Source organism: Suillus bovinus (assembly GCF_016758785.1).
Source record: "Suillus bovinus strain UH-Sbo-P2 chromosome Unknown EDB93scaffold_27, whole genome shotgun sequence".
In the NCBI taxonomy this organism is placed as follows: domain Eukaryota; kingdom Fungi; phylum Basidiomycota; class Agaricomycetes; order Boletales; family Suillaceae; genus Suillus; species Suillus bovinus.
The window spans coordinates 286744-310301 of record NW_024542083.1 but is presented as its reverse complement, the minus strand read 5'-3'; the positions used below and the strand labels follow the sequence as shown (position 1 = coordinate 310301).

General features: G+C 48.9%; 10 protein-coding genes across 10 annotated transcripts; 3 read left to right on the top strand and 7 right to left on the bottom strand.

Annotated features, from left to right (window-relative positions):
- Window positions 1-415: 415 nt before the first annotated feature.
- EDB93DRAFT_394463 (CHAT domain-containing protein) lies at window positions 416-4305 on the bottom strand. The gene is made up of 6 exons (XM_041456254.1): window positions 3878-4305; window positions 3811-3825; window positions 3679-3755; window positions 3479-3629; window positions 3288-3427; window positions 416-3233 (listed from the first exon to the last, which is right to left on the bottom strand). The coding sequence occupies exons 1-6, from the start codon at window positions 3955-3957 to the stop codon at window positions 439-441; spliced, it is 3258 nt and encodes a 1085-aa protein (XP_041307784.1). The 5' UTR covers window positions 3958-4305; the 3' UTR covers window positions 416-438.
- A 150-nt stretch (window positions 4306-4455) lies between these two features.
- EDB93DRAFT_1085216 (thymidylate kinase-domain-containing protein) lies at window positions 4456-5252 on the top strand (the record flags this gene model as incomplete). The annotated part of the gene is made up of 3 exons (XM_041445892.1): window positions 4456-4600; window positions 4653-4761; window positions 4823-5252. The coding sequence occupies 3 exons, from the start codon at window positions 4456-4458 to the stop codon at window positions 5250-5252; spliced, it is 684 nt and encodes a 227-aa protein (XP_041307783.1).
- A 260-nt stretch (window positions 5253-5512) lies between these two features.
- On the bottom strand, window positions 5513-7046 carry EDB93DRAFT_1281153 (UBC-like protein; the record flags this gene model as incomplete). The annotated part of the gene is made up of 8 exons (XM_041454447.1): window positions 6912-7046; window positions 6779-6860; window positions 6712-6725; window positions 6562-6654; window positions 6432-6506; window positions 6355-6383; window positions 6049-6193; window positions 5513-5881 (listed from the first exon to the last, which is right to left on the bottom strand). Exons 1-8 carry the CDS (start codon window positions 6936-6938, stop codon window positions 5513-5515), a joined length of 834 nt encoding a protein of 277 aa, XP_041307782.1. The 5' UTR covers window positions 6939-7046.
- A 16-nt stretch (window positions 7047-7062) lies between these two features.
- Window positions 7063-8044, top strand: EDB93DRAFT_1146027 (uncharacterized protein). The gene is made up of 3 exons (XM_041449484.1): window positions 7063-7813; window positions 7866-7927; window positions 7978-8044. The coding sequence occupies exon 1, from the start codon at window positions 7125-7127 to the stop codon at window positions 7761-7763; it is 639 nt and encodes a 212-aa protein (XP_041307781.1). The 5' UTR covers window positions 7063-7124; the 3' UTR covers window positions 7764-7813; window positions 7866-7927; window positions 7978-8044.
- Window positions 8045-9255: 1211 nt separating this feature from the next.
- Window positions 9256-11595, bottom strand: EDB93DRAFT_1250391 (uncharacterized protein; the record flags this gene model as incomplete). The annotated part of the gene is made up of 8 exons (XM_041453010.1): window positions 9256-9678; window positions 9728-9766; window positions 9816-10105; window positions 10156-10284; window positions 10332-10637; window positions 10688-10819; window positions 10885-11515; window positions 11569-11595. 8 exons carry the CDS (start codon window positions 11593-11595, stop codon window positions 9256-9258), a joined length of 1977 nt encoding a protein of 658 aa, XP_041307780.1.
- Window positions 11596-13405: 1810 nt separating this feature from the next.
- EDB93DRAFT_1085231 (uncharacterized protein) lies at window positions 13406-13831 on the bottom strand (the record flags this gene model as incomplete). Its single annotated transcript, XM_041445894.1, has 1 exon — window positions 13406-13831. One exon carries the CDS (start codon window positions 13829-13831, stop codon window positions 13406-13408), a length of 426 nt encoding a protein of 141 aa, XP_041307779.1.
- A 1916-nt stretch (window positions 13832-15747) lies between these two features.
- Window positions 15748-17330, bottom strand: EDB93DRAFT_394003 (Rho family DH domain-containing guanine nucleotide exchange factor). The gene is made up of 2 exons (XM_041456253.1): window positions 16654-17330; window positions 15748-16597 (listed from the first exon to the last, which is right to left on the bottom strand). Exons 1-2 carry the CDS (start codon window positions 16987-16989, stop codon window positions 16070-16072), a joined length of 864 nt encoding a protein of 287 aa, XP_041307778.1. The 5' UTR covers window positions 16990-17330; the 3' UTR covers window positions 15748-16069.
- A 307-nt stretch (window positions 17331-17637) lies between these two features.
- EDB93DRAFT_1250389 (glycoside hydrolase family 12 protein) lies at window positions 17638-18648 on the top strand (the record flags this gene model as incomplete). The annotated part of the gene is made up of 5 exons (XM_041453009.1): window positions 17638-17979; window positions 18036-18244; window positions 18302-18410; window positions 18472-18566; window positions 18621-18648. 5 exons carry the CDS (start codon window positions 17638-17640, stop codon window positions 18646-18648), a joined length of 783 nt encoding a protein of 260 aa, XP_041307777.1.
- Window positions 18649-19141: 493 nt separating this feature from the next.
- Window positions 19142-20404, bottom strand: EDB93DRAFT_393940 (uncharacterized protein). The gene is made up of 2 exons (XM_041456252.1): window positions 20049-20404; window positions 19142-19991 (listed from the first exon to the last, which is right to left on the bottom strand). Exons 1-2 carry the CDS (start codon window positions 20126-20128, stop codon window positions 19304-19306), a joined length of 768 nt encoding a protein of 255 aa, XP_041307776.1. The 5' UTR covers window positions 20129-20404; the 3' UTR covers window positions 19142-19303.
- Window positions 20405-20939: 535 nt separating this feature from the next.
- Window positions 20940-21674, bottom strand: EDB93DRAFT_1145970 (uncharacterized protein; the record flags this gene model as incomplete). The annotated part of the gene is made up of 2 exons (XM_041449483.1): window positions 20940-21232; window positions 21287-21674. The coding sequence occupies 2 exons, from the start codon at window positions 21669-21671 to the stop codon at window positions 21066-21068; spliced, it is 552 nt and encodes a 183-aa protein (XP_041307775.1). The 3' UTR covers window positions 20940-21065.
- Between the last annotated feature and the right edge of the window lie 1884 nt (window positions 21675-23558).

Below are 23558 nucleotides of genomic sequence, written 5' to 3'. Positions count from 1 at the left end.
TATCTACAGCCATCGCGCAAAAGCTTTCTTTACTCGTACTGAACGACAGTTCAGGAATCTGTGTCAGAAATCAATGGAAGTCTTCAAAAATCAGGTCATGAACGGAAATGTCGACTCCCTCGCGAGCTTCAACACTGATAGTATCAATTCCGAAAATATAACGAACGACTACTTACTCTATGATGTTCCTATCCTGCCAGGGCCGAGCTTTTCATAAGCACTGGGTTTCGGTGCTGCATGATGAGTAGGAGTGCATTCAACGCCCATAGGCAATTCAGACACTCGATTATCACGTTCATCGCAAAGTGTGTCTTACCACATGAGATGTTATGCCAGATCGGTGTTGTGCAACTTCATTCTTACCCACAAACCATCAGGATTTGCACCTTAGAAGCGATCACCCCCGGCTCCGAGGCAACAAACTGGAAAATACGAGATTCAATTGGGTGTACAAATTGTGTAGCTATACAGTCTCAAAGTCCCGATGACACTCCTAACCCCAGCAAATTGCAGGCCGGCCGCTAGGTGTATCGCTTCGTCGGGCGTATTGAAGTCACCGACCGCGGTTTCACAGGCAGAAAGAAAGGCAAAATGATGCCGAGACAGATCCGTTTGTGCAATATCAAGGAGCGAAAGAGGCTGGTCGCGCATAAGAAAGGCCGACTGAAAGGGTTCGTCAAATCCCTGCGTCCCATGACACGCGAGATGGAACCAAGTATTCTCTCGCAATGCGCACAGTGCTCTCGATTTCGTGGCATCAACGCTGGTTATCTTGGAGAAGGAGACAGTCGGGGGAGGAGGCAAAAGTTTCCGCACCAATTCCAGCTCAGGCTCTACAGCATCCAAAGTGAAAGAGGCACCGGCTGGGCAATTCTGACCGATGGCGACGAAGGGCACCGACGTGGGTCTGTCACGACTTGCGCGAGCCTTGATCAGCGCGGTGAGAGATGGGGTGTATGAAGATATATACAGCTGCGAAAGAGACTTTCCCCCATTTCTGTACTCGCGAGCAGCATGCAACGGTAAGAAATTGAAGAGGAATGTAGGGCACCACCATATTCGGGAACCTAGTCGTACCAATCCGCCCAATTTCTCGACCACTGGGCCAACGACATTGTTCCACAACTCGTTCAAAGCTTTCATTAGTGCTTGTTGTTGCCCGGTCTCTTTTTCAACTGCCTCTGGAAATGTGTTTATCAATTTGACGAGTTTCTGAATATCGATAGGGAGTTGAATGCTGGTGGGAGGTTGCTTGTGCGGGATAATAATGGCATCGCAAGACGATTCACTTGCGATGAGTATGATGATGGGCCCATCACGAGCTGCAGCTTGAAGATCAGAGAACAAAGGGGGAAGCAGGAAGCTAGAGAAGCCCTCGATCTTCCTGATCTCTTCTACAGTTCCATTCCAGTCCTCCACTAGACGTCTGTACCGGGTGGCTTCTGCTTCCACATCGATTCTTTGGGTCCCTTCTGGATGGCTTGGAGATTTATCGAGGAGGGAGCTAAGGTCTGCGAATTTCTTCATCAGAGTCACTGCATGATCGCCGCAAGTCTGGAGCCTGTCAAGAGGCGTGCGGAGTCGAGTCATCTGGGTCCAGATGATGGTCCTGCCTTGCTCCAACAACTCAATAGCGCGACCTATGTCACCGCTACGAAGAGCACACGATGCAGCATCCACGGCGAGTGTATTTGGGAATTCCTTCATGGTATTATGACGAGATGATACTGAGGCTGTCGCAGACATATAAGCGTCCAGAAGTAGCATAGAAGTCGCATAAGCCTCCAGTTGAGTACCATGTGAATGTTGACTAGCATGGCGCACCCAACTTAGACTTGCCCGCAGGCGGGAGAGGAAGCCTGCAGAGACAATATTTGTTGCTGCCTTAAAATGATGCATGGCAGCATTCAGACTATCTGTATTTTCGCCAGGGCCGGTGTCGTGAAGCTCTGAACGATGGAATGATAGATAGACGTTAGATATAGATTGATGGACTATCAGTCGACGAGGATCATGCTGCGTCAACAACGTCAATGCGCAGAGTAGGTTCTCTCGCGACTCATCTAGGTCTTCTCTGTCGTGTTGTTGGTCAAAACGGGAAGAGAGTCCATTCGCGAGGTTGTTTAATGACATGGACCGATATGTGTGACCGACCGGGCACAAAGCCAGCGCTTCCCTATTAAGTGCGATAGCCTGATCCAAGTCTTCACCGTTGCCTCGGTGGTGAAAGCGGGAGGAAAGTTGATTCGCGAGGTTATTTAATGACATGGACCGACCTGTGTGACCGACCGGGCACAAAGCCAGCGCTTCCTTGTGAAGTGCGATAGCCTGATCCAGGTCTGCGCCGTTGCCTCGGTGGTCAAAGCGGGAGGAGAGTTGATTCGCGAGGTTGTTTAATGACCCAGACCGATTTGTGTAACCGACTGGGCGGAAAGCCAGCGCTTCCATGTTAAGTGCGATAGCCTGATCCAAGTCTTCGCCGTTGCCTCGGTGGTCAAAGCGGGAGGAGAGTCGATTTGCGAGGTTATTTAATAGAATGGACCGATCTGTGTGACCGACCGGGCACAAATCCAGCGCTTCCTTGTTAAGTGTGATAGCCAGATCCAAGTCTTCGCCATTGCCTCGGTGGCCAAAGCGGGAGGAGAGTTGAGTCGCGAGGTTGTTTAATGTCATGGACCGATTTGTGTGACCGACCGGGCGCAAAGCCAGTGCTTCCCTGTGAAGTGCGATAGCCTGATCCAAGTCTTCGCCGTTGCCTCGGTGGTCAAAGCGGGAGAAGAGTTGATTCGCGAGGTTGTTTAATGAGATGGACCTATCTGTGTGACCGACCAGGTGCAAAGCCAGCGCTTCCTGCTGAAGTGCGATAGCTTGATCCAAGTCTCTGTCATTGCCTCGACGCTCGAAGCGAGTTTGTAGCACTACAGCTAGATTACCAAGCAATTGCCCTCGGCAATCATGCCCGGCGTTGTAGTATCCCAGTGCATCATAATGAAGAGATATCACTTCATCTAAGGCACTAGGTTCATCTCTCTCCAAACACCACTGTGCTTGAACAACAAGTTGATTCAGCGATAACGGAAGCATGGATGAGGCGTCCCACTCCTGCCCGAGATCATTTGCATCAATGCTTCTAGCAGAATGTAGAGCGCATATTTCCATTGCAATCGCAGCCGGTCTGTGAATGTGGCTGTTGGCGTGGCAGACATTGATGACTTCGCTCAGTAACTCTTTGGCTGCATCAGCTCGTTAGCGTTTGTCAGGCATTGTGTGCAATGGACGATACTGACAATTCGATTTTTCGCTGAGATACAGTAATTCTCCGACCGAGATCTCGAACGTGAGGAGGAGTTCATCGTGACAGAGCATGGGACCCAATTCGAATGAGGCATACACGCTGACCCGGACTTTAGAACATGGCTCGCGCGGCCTAGAGTCTTTCTCAATACCTGCAGAACAGACGGGTTGAAGGATGACTTACAGAGGAATGCGCTCGTGCCATTCGACGACAGCCTGGTCTACGTTTACAGATATATTGCTTGTCTGGTATTCAACGCCGTCGGCCTTGATCACTGCGTGGAAGCCAGCGGGTATCCGTCGGAGGCCAAGAGTGAGATCAGTCGCGCGAATGGCTTGAAGGAAATGGTCAATACGAGCTGAGCGGAGATGGATATCGCATACCAGTGATGATTGGTTGCACTCCACTGGGGTGCATCTCTGCCGGGTCCTGCCAGTGGTCTGGGTGGTTCGGCTCCTCACTAAATAACAAGCACATTGTCAGGCGTTTAGATGAACAGTGCTTGATATACTTACTTGTCTTGTTTTTGCCTGAAAATGCGAACTTAAGTCCACACATGTGTTATACAACGCAGCGACTTACGATGGGGAAGTTCTAAGCGACGACGCTGGAGAAAAGTCTGATTCTGATGAGGTTGAAGAGACACGTTGACAATGAGCCATTATGAAAATGATGGCTGAGGGATGTATTCAAACGAACACTGGTCATGAAGCACCTGCTGTACCTGTAAAGCTTTGAAGGATTGATAGAGGGAAGCACAGCATGCACATAGCATCAACCCCGTGCAGCACGGGATATAAGTGGCTTGCCAAATATCGGGCCTTCCATAACTTCAGTAACAATATTAACGTTGTTAGATTTGTACAGCAGTCTGATGGTACGATGAACTAGGCTTTTGAAAGCGGCCGAGTCGAGAAGGCTACGAGGCTGAAGAGGAGTGCATTCCACAATTTCGTAAGAATTCGCATATGATTGCGACTTGTAGTGTTGGACAATCTGTCACGCGAGGACAAGTTGAAGGCACAGAACTGACTGTACATTTATTTGCAAGGAGTGCCGCACTGATGTACTGTACGTGCTAATTAGGCAGAAGGACTCAGAATAATCAAAGTACTAATCAAGGATGCGAACACTTGGGAATTACTATCACCGCCGCACTCATGTCGAGCTCAAAGCGCGGTGCATTCATTGTCATCGAGGGACTAGACAGATCCGGAAAAAGTACCCAAGTCTCTCTCCTCCACGACCGTCTGCAGAACGCGCAAGATGGAGGGCCTACAAAGGTAGCCATGCTACACTTCCCCAGTACATTTCCAATACAATTCCCCACTCAAACTGAATACAAATGCATTCCCAGTCCGCACGACAGCCATCGGGAAGATGATCGACGCGTACCTCCATTCCGAGTCTGAGCTAGACGACCGCACCATTCACCTCCTCTTCTCTGCTAACCGCTGGGAACTTGCGTGAGCACAACCACACTGCTTTTGCCATCCCTTCGCGTTCAATGACACCGTCTATACATAGATCTACGATTACAGCTCATCTTGCACAGGGGACGACCGTCCTCGCTGACCGATACGCGTTCTCTGGTATCGCGTTTTCAGCTCGGAAGGGACTACCGTACGAATGGTGTCGTGCTCCCGACGTTGGACTGCCTGCGCCAGACCTTACGCTATTCCTCAATATCAGCCCAGAGGTCGCAGCTACGAGGGCTGGATATGGGCTAGAGAGATACGAGAAAGAAGAAGTGCAGAAAGGCGTGAAGCAGGTATTCGATAAAATTGGGCGGGAGATGCAGGAAGACGGTGGGGGTGAGGGAAAGTGGGTGGAGATTGATGCAGGGAAGACAAAGGAAGAAGTTGCGGAAGAAATTTGGAAGGCGGTTGAACCGCTTGCCAGTGGCGTCCAAGGATCTATCAGTACGCTATGGGAAAATATTCAATCCCATGCCTAGGTTGATCGCACAGCGCACTGCCTTGTAAAATAGTCGAGAGTAAACAGTACATGTCACGAAAGAGACGGTAAGCTCCGTGTGGTGAAAAGTTGTGTTGATTATTTCAATGATGGTAATTGAAACACAAACTCGTGATAACTAAGTATGTATCCTCCATACATACATGATACAATTGGTCCATATCTTTATTGTTATCCAATCATGAAAAAAAATGAGAAGAGAAAGAAATTATGGCACAGGGTAGTCCCGCCCTAAATGTGTCAAGGACTCGATGACAGCCGCGACACAATGACGGCGAAAGCAATCAGCACACCCCATCTCCATTTCTCCCACAAGACCTGGCGCAGCTGCCCTGTCCACCCTTGCGGTGTCGTAGTTGGCTTGTTTGTAGATGCCAAACTAGTGGTATTCACGACATCGCTTGCGTGCGACGTCGTCGTGGTAGCGGGAGCCTGTACTGCCGGCTGTTTATCACACACCTGTAGCTGGTGCGTCGCTGTGGTAGATCTTGAGATAGAGGGAGAAAACGGACTAGGGCTCATAGGTGAAGTGGGTGTGGCTGCAGTATCTGGTTTCCCCCTCTCCCGCTCGCCCATATTTGGTAGATCTCGGAGAGTATCTGTACAGTACTGCGGAAAGCGTGGCATTGATCAGTTAACCAGGCACAAGTTGACAACGGTGGAAACAAGGAACCCTCAGGAGCTTGGGTATAACACCCTGATCCGAATGAAACGGAACTCCTACCCCTCTCGGGCTTTTCGTGTCGTGAAGAATGAATTCAACGTATGACACTCACGTCTGGGAAGGCTTCTCTGAATCTTGATTGTGTCAAATTATGAGAGTGACTTCGAGCGGCATATGCTCGTTTGTGACCGTCTGAGGATGTCACGGAGCCGGTGGTCATCTCGTCAGAGAGCATGAACGATAGCAAGCCTGTCAGTCTAAATGTAGCTTGATGAGTAAGCGCTCAGGCGGGTATGACGGGGAAGTCGGTGAACAGAAAAGACGACGATCGTAGCATCAAATACCACTATCAATCAATTATGTCGGGGTCCGGAGAAGAAAAAGAAACCGGGTCATTAAAATAAAGTGGACCACTCACATCGTGGCGACACTCCAGGCGGGATTCCACTAATAATGACTCAGTGAAGACCTTTGGGATGGTTGAACAGAACGCACGGTACCAGGATGGAAATCGGACATGGAGAAGCAAATCTTCTTGTCAGGTTGGAATCGACCAGAAGGGGTAAACATCTGTTGAATCATAAGTCGTCGAAGATAACGATCATGGGAGTCTAGAGGAGCACACCTTGATGCCCGGTGGTTTGAAGGGGTATTCGGCGGGGAAAATGAGTACACCGTGATACTCCCCACCAGCAAAAGGCGAATCGGGAGGACCGCGCTGTATAACGGAAATTGTTAAACAACAGCAAAGGCCCTATCCACTCAAAGAACGCACGATAAGGTAATTCCCTGGATGTAATGCTTCAAAAGCAAGCTTCCGCATGGAAGATATTGAAACTTACAAGTCAAGATGTTCTTCTCATCGGGTGTTGCCCAAACAAATGGGGGCGGCTCTTTCTGCATGCTCACATACTCTTTGGCGAGCTGAATTTTGACCTATCAGCGACATCTTAAGAGTTAAATATGGGTTCTTACACGTTTGTGGGCTGCTTTACTTGCCATGATTGCGGGGTCGATGGGGGCTGTGGAGAGGGGAGGAGTCGTGGATGAGAGCTTGCGGGCGACTTGATGCTGGCCAAACCACGCAACAAACAAGTGCAAATATTAATATCTCTCACTTTGCCATGGCGGCCAAGGTTCCACGCTTCCTTTAGGGGACTTTTAACGGGCTTGTTTTTTAGAATTCACATGCATGTACCATCGTGCCAGCTGGCATTGGGTATCAACAGCCCGTCTATGGGGCATTTATCCCTACTTTGCAAAAATATGGGAAATGATCTGAGCTCGGTACGTGGCCATGTTAACGTTCTTACACGTGCCTGGCGACCTTGGCGGCCTGTGGCGATTCCTATGTACATGACACTTGCGAGAGCCATGAAAATAGTACCACGAATGTCGTTAGTTTGTTTTTATGCGTTCAGAGGTTTCTATGGTACGTCGGTGCACAGATTCTATTGTGAAGCGACTTCTGACATGATCTCCGTCAAGAGCGCTGGTGAAATATCTTCACTATCGAACTGCTATGCACATTCTCTAGCAGGCTCTCTGCTTCTATTTGTAGCCGATGTTTCGTGCAACCTGACACGCCGCTCCGCTCGGGCATCGCCTAGCCAACTCGTGAAACGCAAGCCTGCCATACTTTTCGAGTATCACTTGACCACCGCATCGGTATGCACGTTGAACTCGCACGAGGCTGCTTCGCTAGTAGGCTGCTTGAAACTTTACACCATGACATTTATACAGAATTCGATCTTTACAACTCTCCTCCATCTCATTGGTACATACATCAAGGTATACGTGGATTCCGAACGATCACTGCTCAATTGATGCATTGCTCAGGTGCTCAGCACTTGCATTCTCCCGGCTTGCAGGCGCACCTGGATATTCTAAATCAGTCACTGCACAATAACAAAGGACGGTGTCACTCACGAGCTACCGCAACTACAGGTAGTACATGCCGAGTCATTGTAAGAAACAGGGACTTCAGTGACCTGCGAAGGAAAATTAGACAAAAAAATGCCTGCCAAGAAGTCGTGCGTACAGTGAACATATTGGATGGATTACTGCTGATATCACGTTGTTGTCAAAAGTCTTTTGGGCTTGTGATGAATTACGAACAACGCGAGGAGGATCCTTTATGTGCCCATTGTGTGTGGCCTTGTTGTCGAGTTCTTGAAGGGATGTTCCATTCGGTTCGTTGTCTTTCCCGAGGTGGATAATCGTTGATCGACCCCCCACCGTCATCATCCATCCAATCGTGGACTTGCCGCACTGACCCGATGATCAATCCATCAAATACCTCAGAAGCCACTCTTTTCAAATACCTCATGATCATGCACTGATGATCTGGAATGTATGGTCCGTGTACCAAAGGACGACTGATGTGACAAGGAAGACTTCGGACCATCTCCGCACCCTTGCTGTCATGGATCCTCTGACAATTTTAAACTGCTATAATCGGGCAATGTGCCGCACCAATCAATCAAGTGCCTCAGGAGCTACTTTTGTGTTACCCTTGCCGGGAGCGGAGCGGTTCAGTGCATGCTGTGCTGTTCCACTTAAGGAACTCGAGACTCGTTATCGATTTGATGCTTTACTTGAATTGCTCTCTTCACGTGAGTAGGCCCGGGAGCACCCAGTTGTCGCCGCTACCGCAATTGGTCAAAGAGCCTTGTTTTGAGACGGTACTAACCTAACTAACAAAGGTTTCTGATCAGAATCGCCATCGAGCGTGTATCACACACAGAACATCCGATCGGAGCAGTATTGTGACCACACGTCGATGCGATGCGATCAATATCGCTCCTCATGGGTTAGGGTACCGCGTTTCGAGTTTCCTTCTTTAAGGGTACAATGAAACCTATAGGACATTCATATAACTTTGAATCAACTTTCACTGCGGACCCCATGATGCGTGATGCCTCGTGCAGAGCATGGAGATCAAATGATGTAATTACTTATACTCGAGATAGCGAAGTGAAAGACGCAGATGAATGACAAAATCACTCTCAGGGTCGTACTAAGCGGTGCTATTCAGTCAAAGTACCGGCGGTATGAACGTTCGTTTAGTACTTATTATATGTACTTGAACGCATCGGTTCATAGGAAGCACTAGCCCAAAGAGAGAGAAAGAGAGCGTCTGATCAAAGCGTTTAGATTAGAACAATAGACTGGTGACCTCGACTTGCGCCCTAACACCTCCGCCGAAGGTAGAAGTATGAAAACAATTTGTATTAATGGACAGCAATTGAAAAAGAACTACGATCACCGCTTCATTATCAGGTACAACAGATCCAGTAACTCGGTCACCAAAACAATATCAAGCGCTCGTAGGCTGTGGGGAATCCGGGGGCACAGTGACCAGTCTCTTGCTGATCCTCCTCCCCATCTTGTCACGCACATCTTCAAACCGAATGGCGATGTCCTCGTTATGCTCATCTTGGCCTTTCTCCTCGTCATCGTCGCGAAGCTGTGATTCAAATCTTCCGCCGGATGCCGCGATGATGAGATCAACGGGATCAGAAAAGTCGAAAGATGCATCGGTGGCTGTGATTTTTTCTTGGACGAGGCTGTACCCGGCGGCCGATACGGTGGCCAGCCAAATCATGCTGATCACCACAAGTAAAAAGATATACGTATGGGCTCGGCTGCGCCAGCCGTACGTCGTGATATACATCGTGCCGCTCGTCGACCTTGTCATATTCGACGGAGCTCCCGAAGCAGAGTATCCGGCGCGAAGTTGCTAGATGTAGTCTTCAATAATATCTACGGAATGCATGGAGGTCACTTACACTAGAGGAAAACTCCGCAATACCACGCCAGTAATCCTCCTGCAAAGTAATCAGTCGTGTTGGTGCCAGAGGAAGGGAGGGAAATCACCAGTTCGCTGTACATCACTGATACATTATTCGTACCGTACGCGGTCAAAAAGTCACCAATTGTATTCTTGACTAGGCCTTGGTTTGACCCCGCTTGATAATTCATCACAGTCGCGATGTATTGAGATACAGGAATGTTCGAACTGCTTGTCGAACCAGAAGATTCACCAACCCGATCGACAGATATGATGCCTCCATTATAAGTGACATTAACGGTGGTCAGGTAAGGAACGACCTCGCAAACGACCGTTGGCAGGAAGTCGTACTTGTACAAGCCAGCCATGAAGATATCTGCAAGGAGTTTACTCGCAAGACGCCGAGGAATATAACAAAAGTCGTACCAAACTTATATGGGTTGAACGACGTCGAACCTGGGTCGGGACACACAAGGGTGGGGAGAAATCCCTCCGTTACATTGTCCGGCTGACCGCTCGGGGGGCCAACGGTGAAGTAGGTAATTGAATTTAAATCTGGAGCTGATTAGCTGTGGACGAGTTCATGACAGAGATGAACGCACTTCCTGAACAATTCGCAACAATTTCCCACGTCAGAAACGTGATGTTCGAGCCTGACACCGTGGAGTTAAGGGCAGTAAACTCATTATGACTGCGGTCGATCGGCTGGCATGTAACATTTGCTGTGAGACCCTGCTGTGTGACAGTGTAGTTCTTGGAAATGCCTTGAGTGCCTGCATCGCGTCCGAGGTGTCCCCAGTCAAAACTGGTATTAACTGGTACTTGTCCCCCAGTGAACGCTAGGCCAACATTAGAACCCGGTGGGGCCGATGATCCAGAGTACTCCTCTATTGCAGGAAGAACTCCACCTTTTTAAGTTTTAAGTGAGTCCATCATCTTGAAGTGCCTAAGTCCTCACCAGTCGACTGATTGTACGAAACTCCGTTGAAGCTGAAAATACTACTCGTCTCCACACCTCCTTGAGTGTCAACCGCAGAAAAACCACTGAGGAGAGTCAAGACATTGATGGTTTGAAACCCAGGTGCTTGTACTGGAACGAACCATCTTGAGCACCCCAGCTGTCGTTGGCCATTGGAATTGAAAGGAGTGACATACCGGCGTTCGGATTCAAAGTCGTAAGGTCTGCACTCAATTGACTTACGAAGGCAGCAGATCCCAAGTCTATTTCCGTTCCAAACGTTCTCACAGGCCATTGGACAGGGGTGGGTAGGAGCAAAGTGCTCCAACTGTACAAACGAGCGTCAAACATATCTCCATCGAGTTCATTGGGAATAGCGCAGACCTCGTGTTCAGAAATGTGACCATCGCATAAACCACCAACGTGAGGAGCGACAGCTTGAGAAATCTCCGTCGCAATACCCAGGTCGGCCTGCTCAGCGCAATTGCAGTGCGAAGCTTGAACAGTGTGATCGACGGCCCTGAGAGGTGGTGCCGAAGCGCTTCTTTGACGGCAAATGTGAAGAACCTGTGCAATAGCAGAAGGGTAATATTTCGGACTGGATGTATAGAGGAAGACGTACATCGAAGTAGTGATCGCCAAAGCAGTTGCTATCACCGTGACTATCAAAGTCAGTTCGGTCGGATACTTTACGATCAGACGAACGACATGATCAGGCAGTGCGAGAACTTCTGTGTACAATATTGCTCCTGTGAAGCCCCATGCAAAACCCATGATCAGGGTCTGGCCGAAGATAGTGAGGAGGAGCAGAGTAGCCGGACTAAGGCGCTGCGGGAGAGTTTTATCAACGAGGTCCTGGAGAGTAATGGGGGTTGGCTTACGATCTGGACAAAGTCTGCGAAGTGCATTTTGAAGACAGGCGTGCAGAGCGGAGGTGAGGACAACTGACCAACATCTTAAATATTACTGCAGGGCGCTAATAGCTGCAGGCGAGAAGCGAGCAAGCGAATTAGGTCTAAGTACCATGCTGTCACCTGTGTAAGGAGGCACTATTAAGAAGCAACGAATGCATCGGACTTCCTTGCAGGATCGAAGAGGCATGCTTACCATCTGTTTGCCGCGCGCCGTACATACCCCGTGGGTGTCGCCTTCGTAATTCATGACAAACTTACCTGTGAGACGATTGGCGTGCCTAGTATGCTGAAGAGCAAAGAGGAAAAGAAGCCCTAGAAAGTTCAAGCAACTTAATCGGATATGAAAGGAATAAAACCTACGTAAAGATGGAACGTTAACAAGTTGCTAGCCTATATTGGCGCTTGATGCGCCTTAAGTTAAAGAACTTACTTGAGTAATGATACCAGAGCATGCCTCGCACTAGTCATGATTGGCAGCCGCGTCGTTCTATTCTAGTGATCCCACCGAGTTGGAGCAGCCGCCTGCACTGCAGAAAGCGCTTTGATGTGGCTTTGCATGGACCCAACTTCAGTTGTAAAGTTATACGTCCCACTAGATTCCTGGGCAACATGATAGGGAGACTGTAGTACCACCAGTGTGAGTAACTTTGTCAGTCGACTAGGGAGCGCTTGATGTATGGTCAATAGCAAGTGACGAACGTTTATCAACCCAGCGGCCATTCCATAGTCATATGGTGAACCTTTAACCGCTTGTACTATTTTGGCCCTGACGAAAGAAATGCCACTGATCACATTCTTATCGCTTGCAAACAACAGGGTCCTGCCTCGCTGTTCGGGTGCGCCTGCTTCTGCGGAACAAACAAGATTCATCCTTGGCGTCAGTCTCTCCAGGTTTAGCAAGTACTGCCAGTGGGAGATTATCTAGGGAACCATCGGACTCACATGCTAATGTGCGGCGTGGGCCAGAAAGTCTTCGAATTACACGGGACCGTCGATCAAGCGGAGTTCATAAATGGAGTTCCTCAGTGTTGTCAAATTCCGGATGCATTTCAAAATCTGGGTGACCCCTCCACTCCCTTGATCTCCAATGCATATGAACTGAGATCGCCGTATGACCCATGCACGTTACCATAAGATCGATGATTGAGCGCTGAGTTTTCGACTTCGAATATTGCTTTCAACTTTAAAGCCTTTTGTGATCTTTGGGGAGGGACTGTTCAGCTTTCGAGCTCTGATCTGAGAGCACTCTGGTAGTGTATGAATGCGGAGATAATTAAGGTGGGAAGCGTCGTGAATTGTTTAATCCATCAGAGTTTCTTACCTCTCGCAGACTCAAAATCATAATATGGCGGCGTTTCTGGCGAAACCTTATGTACAAGGAGGTTCGTCAGACTCACTTTCAAAGAGCCAGACCGCATCTCTTACCCGCCTTAGAAGATCACTGTTACTTTAGTAACCTCAAGAGTTAAGTCCACCAGTGGTTGTTGATTTTACGTGACAACGTATCATGTCTCATAGCGATGTGATTGTGCCGCAATTCGGTCGCGCTGTGCATTTACGCTTGTCTACAATTTTGCTTGCTGGCTACAACTTGGGGTCCATCCATACTTGATCGTGAATACCAAGTATCATAGAGCCTTTCATATCAGCAAGGATGACAAGCATTTTTGTATGTTGTCCACAATCCTCAATACACGAAAGAGTTCCTAACAGAATATGTATGATGTACAGATAGCATGATATGCAAATGTCAAAAAAATTATAGATGCGCGCGTCCTTGATCGTCAACTACCCCCTTTGCCAGCTACGCCTTCCCTTTCCCCCGCCTCCCTCTCAACACATCCATCAGCGCCTTCGCCGCAGAGCTATCTCTACCAGCCTTTCCAACCTTATCCCCCCGAGATGGCGAATGCATACTTTGATCATCCCGAGAAGACGACAAAGAAGAACGCGTACTCCCCTCCCTCTCACTCCCACTCTCCCTTTCTCCATTCCTTCCCCATGCCCGCGCACCAAGCACAACCGAAACTCGCTTCCCCCAGCCACCATGCGAATTCCTAACAGGAGCGGAGCGCGCTAGGATAGGCACCGTCTGCACCGCCACTGCAGGCAACGAGAACCGTTTCTTCTTCCTGGCTGTATCTTCTTTCTTTTCGTGCGCATACCTGGGTTCGCAAGGTTGTCTAGGCTGTACTCCGTCGTGAACCTCCTCTCGAGGTCCGTCGTACATCTCCCCTTCTCCCCCACAGTGCACATTCGCTCCCTCGTAGACACCATGCGCCTCATGGTACCCCCGGTCATCAATCTTCGATGCTCGTTCCTCAGCTACAGCCCCCAAAGAAGTTGCCACGGAACTAGCCACGCTCCCAGCCCTCGCATGAACCTCGAAATCATCCAATATATCGTGGTAACTCCGTGGGCGCGGGCGCGTGGAGGGGCGGATGCGGATGGGGCGGGATATAGGAGCGCGAAGGGTTGATGGGGTTTCTTGGTATCGAGAATCTTGGTCTAGAGTAGGAGCAGCACAAGAGTCCCGTGTTGACGGATCACGCACGCGCACAGTGGGCGCGTCTGTGTCTTCGTCTTCGTATATACTGTCTTGAGCTGTAAATCGAGAGGAAGAAGGAGAGAGCGTGGTAGGAGACAACGAGGGAGGATCACCATCCGCTAATGTGATCCGCGGAAGACGACGGGCAGGACTAGGTGTGAACCTGCGCTCGCTTGAGCTTGAGCTGAGTTCGCGTTTGGACGGTCCCGGACTTGTGTTTTTTTCAGATGCGTGGCCAGCACTGGCACTTGCACCAATATGTCCATCCATCTCCTGCTTACTCGCACTAGAACTCAATCTCCTCCTCGACGGACTCGTACCCAATGCAATCCGACTCCTACTGGGGCTCAGCGTCATCGCCATCAACGCATGAGCACCATTACTCCCTTCAGTGGGAATAGGCGTAGAGAGCCAGGCTGGGATACCAAGGAAGGTTGGGGATGGACCGGTGTGTTGTGAAGATTGATTTGCTGATAAAGTGGACGGAGTGCTAGAACCACCGGTGATTGACTGGACGAGAGGAAAGGCAGCTTCATAGCACTCATTGCATGCCCGTGCAGGTTTCGCTTTGGTGTTTTTGCCAGAAGGGGATTGGGAGGATGGGTCGGTGATATAGAATGTCTGAGTTTGGGAGTGTTAGTTTGCGGTAGGAGAAGTTGAGCAACCAAAGGGTAGCGAAAATAACGAACTGAAGACAGAGAACAGCGAAACGAGGTTGAATGAAATGCAAGACTTACCCGTCCAGAACACTCGGCGCACACAACCCTCCCACAAAGCCTACAATGATGCCGTCTTCTCCACATCCCTTCACCACTCCCAGCTCTTCCTTCTCCTCCACCACTCACACGTTGTGCACTTCCCTCGATGCCCTCGCCCAATTCTTCTTCGTTCGTAGTTTTACCCACTTGATCTTGACTTACACTCCTCCCCCATTCAAACGAGGCAAACGATGGCAAAGAGAAAGACACCGACATCGATAGAGGTACTGTGAACCCCACAAGCCCAAACGGGCGTGCACACCGCATACATGCGTCCGTTTTTGCATCTGGGACCCAGACTGGGGGTAGGAAAGGCAAGGGTGCACGTTGAGGTCTGGCGGAGGCAGGGAGCCCTTCTATGTGATTTGGAGTTGAAATATTTGGTGTTTGCGGAGATGCCGAATCGGAGAACTTCTGCTGTCGAGTGTCTGGAGTGGGTTCTTTGGGGTCTTGGATCTGAGACACGCGTTCATCCCTCTCCTCAGGTTCATATGCCTCCGCCCACAACACCCCACGCATCCTGACACCCCGCAGTGCAATTGACGGATCGCGGGCCAGAAGCGCAGATCGGGTCTGGCGCAAAAGATGGAGAAAGGTATGTAGAGTAGTATCGTTCGATGTCGAGGTTAAGGGAGTTGTACGACGAGTGGCTAATGCAGATTCCGAAGCAGAGGAAGAAAGACGCTTCGGCGATGTGGGTTGTGACGGGACCGCGTATACTGCGAACGAGCCTCCAGGACTCAACACCTCTAGTCGGGGCGGGTGATGCGACGGATCGAGCACCGCCTCGATATCGACGAGGGAGAGGTGATTCCTGTATGTGTATGTATGCCGCTCGTCGCTAGCGGTAGCATGTGCAGCGAGAGTGAACCAGTGGGAATCGCGCAGAGTGGACGGGTCGAAGTCTAGCCATACCAATACGTCGTCGAATAGGAGAAATTCACATATGCGATCTCGTCTACCTCTTCCTATAGCTGGGCCTTCTAAGGCTACACCGCCAGAATCTATCACGAGAGGAGCGCGGAAAATTAAGGTTCGGCCTGGCTGGACGAAGTGTAGGGTAGGTGGGAGGCTGAGGGTAGCACGTTGTAATGCGAGGAGTGAGAGTGTATGTGCGTGCGCGTGAAGAGATGTATTGAGAGATGATGTCACTGGTGGTCGTTTAATTTAGGGACACGGATAGATAAACAGACTCGCCTTTCTCAACGAGGGCAAGGACCTTTCCCAGTCTATCCCACTCTCCCTCTCCTTCCTTTTCTCTTTTTTCTACTTTCATCAACTCTTTGAGTAATAATACATACCTTGGACATCTTTGTACGATGCTCAAGAGCCAATCCGCAAGTTTAAGCTGCCCGCAGCGTGGATCGCGCTCTTGGGTTCGTAGAAATGTAGCGAATGGTGCGGGTGGACGGGAAAGGAAGGATATAGAACTCGGGAACGCGGTTATAAATGGGGTGTAAAGAGAGAGGTAAGGAAAATGCGAGAGAAGGAGTGCTGAAAGGGGTGGTGGGTTAGGATTTGGGACATCGAGGTCAGCCAGAGATGGATGTAGCAGCGCAGTCAGCGCACTGAAAAATGCATGATGAAAGTTCCAAATGTCAATAAAATTTGAGAAAATGGTAGGCAAGTCCGTGCGCGTAAGGATCGGACGGGGACTGTCGAGCGACGCTATGATCGGTGTCAAAAAGTGCTGCGCATAAAATCAGCTCATTTAATTCATTCCAATCAAGGGCCATCAATACTCACATCATGTACGAGATCCAGTCCCTGCACATAACTTCTTTCTGTATCCCAAAACTCTCTTATTACCTTTGTTCGTTTTGCCTCTCGTGCTATATCTTCTGGTGCGGGTGTCCTGGATTGTTTACGGTTAAGCGAACGACGTTTAGGGCGCCTGACGATTGGCTCCTCGGGAAGAGAATCAAATGATGCAAAACTGGCGACAGATTGACGGTATTGGGCAGATAAGAGGCTCGAGCTCGGTACGCTTGGTAATGAGATTCGTCGGAATGGAAGGTGAGTAATTGGGGCAGCTGGAAGATTAGTAGAATCAGTGCTTGGAAACGAAACTCTTGGTGTCATGGCCGTCGCATCGGAGAAGGAGCTGCGAACCAGGCCAGAATAGACTGCGACACACACGCCTTGGGACACTGACCGCGCCTGACCGTCTGCTATGAAATCACCGAAACCTAAACTTGGTTTGTTCCCGCGGCTTCAAATATCTTGATATCAATCATTCATTGCATGTACGCACGGGACCAGAACCCTAAAACCCACACGGTGGTATATATCTACACTCGTAGTAATGCTTAATAGCATATACCGTCCGCTAGGGACGGACCGGACGGTCGTTTTACTTACCACGGAAACGGTAGCCAAGCACGAATTCGCCAGGATCACTTTGAATTTTGGGCGTACCAGGTGCTTCGAAATCAAGTCCAAGTTCTACTTACTCATCGTCTATCAGGTTATTCAAACATAACTGCAATGTGTACGATTCAGATGACTCTTGGATCGCAGGCCACCTGCAGGTGGAGTCCATGCATGACTACAGATATGACCATCAACCGGGTAGTGATATTATAACGACAGCGACATGTCTTCAAGTTGTTTCTCGCGTCGTTATGCAAGAGAGATTAATGGTAGTCACCAATTTGCTGGCGTGTTCAAACAGCCTATAAAGTGTGTGGCCTTCTCTACTACTCTCAATCAACACACCCCGTTTTCAATATGTTTTTTCTCTCCTTCCTTCTTTTGTTGCTTCCTCTCGTCTCTAGTGCATCACGCCACAGCTCACGCATGCGCAGGATGCATGCTAGATTTGACGATACAGTGATTACCGGCCAATGGTCCTCTGTTCAGACGGGACCGTACTCGCTATCCAATGATCTATGGAACGAGAACAATGCTCTCACGGGCTCCCAAACGTCCCAGCTCACGTCGTCGAGCGGTAGTGGAATTGGTTGGACGACCTCATACACATGGACTGGTGGATACCAAGTCAAGAGCTTCGCCAACGTTCAGCTCAATACCGGTATCAATCAACAGTTGAGTGCTATTTCCAGCATGAATGTAAGTTTGTCAAAACCGTAGATCGCACGAGGCTAATTTTTTTTCTGACGCCATAGACTAGTTGGCAATGGAGTCAGTCGAGCGACGACGTTATGGCTGATGTGGCTTATGACCTGTTCACATCTTGGAGCTCTGGAGGCTCGAATGCAAACGAAATAATGATCTGGCTTGCAAACATCAACTCTGGACCGATCTCCTACAACTACGACGCTGAGGGCAATGCTGTTCCTATTGCGACCGGTATCTCGTTGGAAAATTACACATGGTAAGCTTCGCGAATGCACAAGTATCTGCGCAGCATTAATTTTTTTTTTGATTGCAGGAACTTGTACTCTGGATTCAACGGAGTCAACCAAGTTTACTCGTTCCTCCTGCCCAAAGGCAGTGGTAACATCAACTCGTTCAGCGGTGACGTGTATTCATTCCTATCGGTATGACTCACAGTCACTGTATCTAGATGAACGCGCGTAAACTGATTTTTTCTGTTTTTAGTACCTGATCGACAACGAGGGCATATCCTCATCGCAGTATTTGACCTGTGCTCAGGCAGGCACAGAGGTCATAACTGGAACAGCGCAATTTACTACGTAAGTGACATACATTGGCGCTCTGTGAAGGGACTGAATGTGTTTTGTTTGCAGGTATGCTTACAACTTGACTATCAACTAAAATGATTCGATGTGCCCGTTGTACGGATTTCGGTGTACACGGTTCAAGCATATCCTTATCGCTAGTGTATAAGAGCCTGGCCTCTTACATTTAACGCGTCGGCATCGAAAACACCTTTTAATTCTTCTGATTTTGTCGTCTCATCTCGTACTGTGCACGAGTACTACCACAATCCTTGGTCTACATACCCACTCTTTTCACTTACCGTTCACTTAAATATCCCATTCGTTTCCTACTCGCTCGCTTTGAAAGCCGGTTTCAACATACAAGAAGAACGGTATCTATGCATGTATCTATTTTAAAGTGTCGTACACCGCTAGCGCTCCCTTTGGGCCAGAATTTCGTTTACACATTGAGCCCACGCGTTCACTTTGATACCTGTTTCCTGCACATATATTTTACAGATCCTGTCATGTGCAATGCGGAATTTACTCTGTTTCAAAAATTCAAGCCTAAATCTGGATAGGGAAACTAGATTCGAGTACCAGGCTTTTAAGTCCATAAATCATCATTATTCCTGATTATTAGTTTTCAATGTTCAACACTTCATGGCTTTTATTAATGCTTCCCAGTGGAGCTCCTAAAGTTGTCGAACCGTAGCAGACCTATAATCGAAAGGGAGCTAAGAAACGTTTGTTATCGACTGACAGGCTACTTATACTACAGCCGTCCATTCCTCCAAGACAGCCATGTAACGTTTCCATTTCCCATCATTCCAAGCTAAGACTTTAATCCAGGCTTCGTCCGGGCTGACGTAGCGGCAAGCTAACAAAATACCTCCTAGTGTACAATCTGCTAGAGATAGATTCGGTCCCGTGAATAACTCTCCTGCAGTGCTCCCGGCCTGCATGAACGTTGCAAGGAGGTCAAACGCGCCTTCAATCTTCTTCCAGTGTTCCTCGCGCTCCTTGCCCCTGAGTTCTATATCCTCGAGTTTCTTCCCAAATGCCGCTTCGATGCGTTCACGGAAGTGAACGCGATCTCGTGGGGTCTTCTTGTCGTACATGTGCATGACCATGACAGGTAGTAACTGTTCTAATATGGAATGCGTGGCGTGGTATTCGAAGAGAGCGTGGAGGGCGCGACTGGCAGGTGGGCAGAGTGCGCGGGAGGGATCGCGGTCCGGGTATGTGCGTTCTAAGTACTCAATTATGGGCGTCGAATCCGAAAGAAGGGCAGGAGGGGATGTGGTGTTATCTATTAACGCGGGAAGTGTGTATTTTGGTGTTCCATCTGGTAACGTGCTCGTAGGCGGTATTCCGAGCGATTTGCACACAGACGCGATATCAGTCGTCTCGACCCATCTTGTGATATAGGTCAGTTTCTTGTAGTTCAGTACGAGTCTGTGGGAAGCAAAGATGAGGTAGCAGTGAGAGGTGTTGATTGCTGTCAATACTGACCTGACTTTCCATGTATTTGCTGAGAAAGGCACTGGGAGGACAGTTGGGATGTCCAGGAATGTGATGTTCGATGTTGTCATGGGTAAAATCCTTACAAAGAGCGCTGTGGGTGGCTAGTTATATTGATTTAAATGGTGTCATCATGCACTCGTTAAATCCATAGAGGCCCACGGACATAGTATTACTAAAATTATAACTTGACCGCCGGTTCAACTACTATAAGCGATTCAGCTGAGCTCACTCGAGTTACCAGAAGTTAAACATATCAAGCTGATTTATATCTTTCCTCTATCTCAACTCACGATAATAATGATTATATACTGGAGGAGGGCATGGGTAATATTGTGCAGGTAAGAAGGAAAAGAGAAAGATGGGTGGTTGCTAGGGCAGGAAAGTGAGCAGTGTCAGTTTTCAGGCTCTGCGGCAGGGAAGGCCGCCTTCCCAGGGTTTGGCCAGGGACAAGTTTAAATAGGGATTGGCCTGACCTAGCCGCGGTGCGTGCCGAAGAGGAAGAATCCGACCTCAAGGGACAACAAATGACGCCTGCGAGCGAGGCATCCCCGCACCAATCCCACGCGACCTCGGGACTCGGAGGGTTTCAATTTTCTCGTGTAACAGATTATCTAGCCGCTTTAAAAAACATCCGCTGCTTCTTCCGTTGCTGATGTAAGCCTTGCGCTGATACTGTCCTTCAGACCTATTAGCCAAGGCTCGCATTCAGTGTCACATTCCTCACTGAAACTCCGCTTCGGAAGATCCAAGCAGATCCTTCGTGCATCTAAGACCATGCGTTGAGCACCGTGTCTTGCTATATAGAAATATAGAAATTATCTCACAAAACTCTGCGGCAAGCGCCTGTCCGGACCCTTCCGCTATTCTCGTGCCGAGTTGCTCGAAGATGAAACTCATAACGTATATTTGGAGTTTAAACGCTGTATGATAGTAATGAGCCGCAGCGGGCGCATTCTCTTCTATCAGGTATATAATACTATGTTACTGTAAGGAAAGATAGTGACGTCAATAATTAGTAGGCGAAATATAGTAATTATGCACAGCATCCATGTTTTGTCTATCATAAGTGCTGTATGCGATATTTGACGATCCAGGAGACGGCATGTGCGGATGCATCGGCGTCGTTTGTACGCCATGGTTCACTGACCAACTATCAGCTGGAAATTGTGATACTGGGCCTGGTTATCAGCAACATCTTCTGAGATTTTGATAGGCGACAAACTCACCTGCAGGATGGAAAGCAAAATGTTGCATAGAGGAGCCAGAGGGATAAGTAGAGGTCAAAGCCGCAACATGCTCTGCAAGAAGAGCACGATACTCTCTATCAAGATGCCTGATGATCCCGATAGCTACACTAAAATCAGTATATTCGTCAATCCCGAGCTTTTGAACATACAAACCTTTGATCAGAACATCGTGTCTTGTGAGGGGATTCTCTTTAGTTAGCTCTTGGATGATCTGACGCAGTTGTTCAAAATCTTCTGCCTCGGTTGAACGATAGAGTCTTTGTGAGAGCTTCTTGCGACTCTTGCTGCCCCCATTGTCCAGGGTAGACATGCTTGGCAGGGTACTGGATGGAGCGCTGCTCGGCGCTGTGACTGGTAGTCCCATACTTATACTATGTGGCCATCTAGAGACGCCGTCAACCTATTTTAGTCACCTGCAGCATCTATTCCCCTCTAATCCGCAAGGTTGAGGGTCACCGGTCAGCCGGTAAGCGGGGTAGTGGGCGTAATGTGGCCCATAGAACCTATGGGAGCCTATTAGAAGACGAAGTTCATTCCATGAAAACCGACTAATTTGATAACCTCACAGCCAGCCACTAGTCAGCTGATTGGCATGCAACAAGCCAATCATTAGTAGCCTCATCAGAAGCCAGATTGGTCGATGAGCGCCAGTATAATCGAAATACTGCACAGCTTTCGATGGAGTCCAAGTTATGACGTTAGGCGCGCACCGCAAGGGCTAGCACAGGCACCGCCGATCCGAGCATCACAGATCAGAGACAAACACGATTGATCTGATCCTTAGAGCATCACAACGATGGACATTAACACTGATCTATGCTCAACGGATGAGAGAATCAGTATTTTGAGAGAAACAAAAATACTTCGCCGGCGGGAGCTAGCTGAAACTGCTTCACGGTGATTCGGTCACGCGATATAATTGTTCTGGACCATGATGAGTGATTTTCCGCAGCAGAATGCAATCCACAGCATACCATGGGATCTACACGATAAGAAACAAGACATTGCCTTGCGCGCACATGCTGTGTGAAATTCCGGTCGGAAGCGCGTATGTCGTGTCCCGTATGCACTGCCACACAGCCCTCCCGCCAACTATAGCTTCAAAGCTCACCGGCAACTACGGTATACTGCACACCGTCCATTTGGCAGTGCTTGGAGTGAGCTTCTGCTGCGCAGGAAGGTTGGTGGTTCTGGGCATTCATATACATGAATGCACTGCAAAAAGGGCACCGACAGCGCAACAAGAATAAAATTCACTGTGCATCACGCAAACACCCCGTACCGCACGGCGGCACATACCAAGACCCGCGATTTATCAGGTACTCTCAGTGATGGTGTAAGGATCAATGTACTGCATTTATGGTAGCAGGTAGCAGTGGCGATACTGTTGGTCTGATACATGAAGAATTCAACAGGGCGATAGAAACCTAACAATACATTGAGACACAGCTGTCCATGACTGAACGCAACTTACCGATTTCGTGGCCACTAAACGCCATATCTGTTATCAGGGATTTAGATCAGTACATGTTTTATTTACGCATTCTCCGATCTTCGAGGCCTGCGTCTTCGGTATATTGTTCTCACAAATAAGCTCGTATGGTATGCTCAGGCTATGCACGCCACCCTTGATTATTCCATTTGAATTGCATGACTTCTATGAGTCTAACTAAGCGCCCATGTTGTTGGTGTAAGCTGAAAACATAAACATAGAAATTAGCGTGCCTCAGCCTGCCTGACGTTTCGGAAATCGAACCTTGTTGTCAAAAATGGGCCTCATGGAGTGACAGCGAGTAAGGTCTGAGCGTCAGGTTAGCACTGGTTGCTACAGCACATCCGAGTGGTTTTCGTTTCCTAAGACAATTTATGGGTGAGAGGAGCGACGACTCCGAGCCAGTGACGGTTTAGTTTAGGAGCATGTTACAACTGGCGATGAATGTTGTCTTTTGTGCCAGATTTTTTTCTTTCCAGTCGAACCAAAATGTATTCCTTGCTTAGGCTGCAGAGCAAACCAAGTCGAGCTCATTTTGACGCAAAACACGTGAACTCGCCGGCGAACAGCTATGGTTCTAAGTGTCTATCGAGTCTTGCGTGTTAAAATCAGCCTTAGTATGTCGTCCATCGGCATACGCATCTCTAGACAGTGGTGGGTCCCGGGACTAGGAGGAGCTGGATGTGAAAATAGATGATTCTGGGCGATCACTGATGATCCCCGACCCCAGCACTTTAAAGTTCTCCTCCTAGGGCTAGC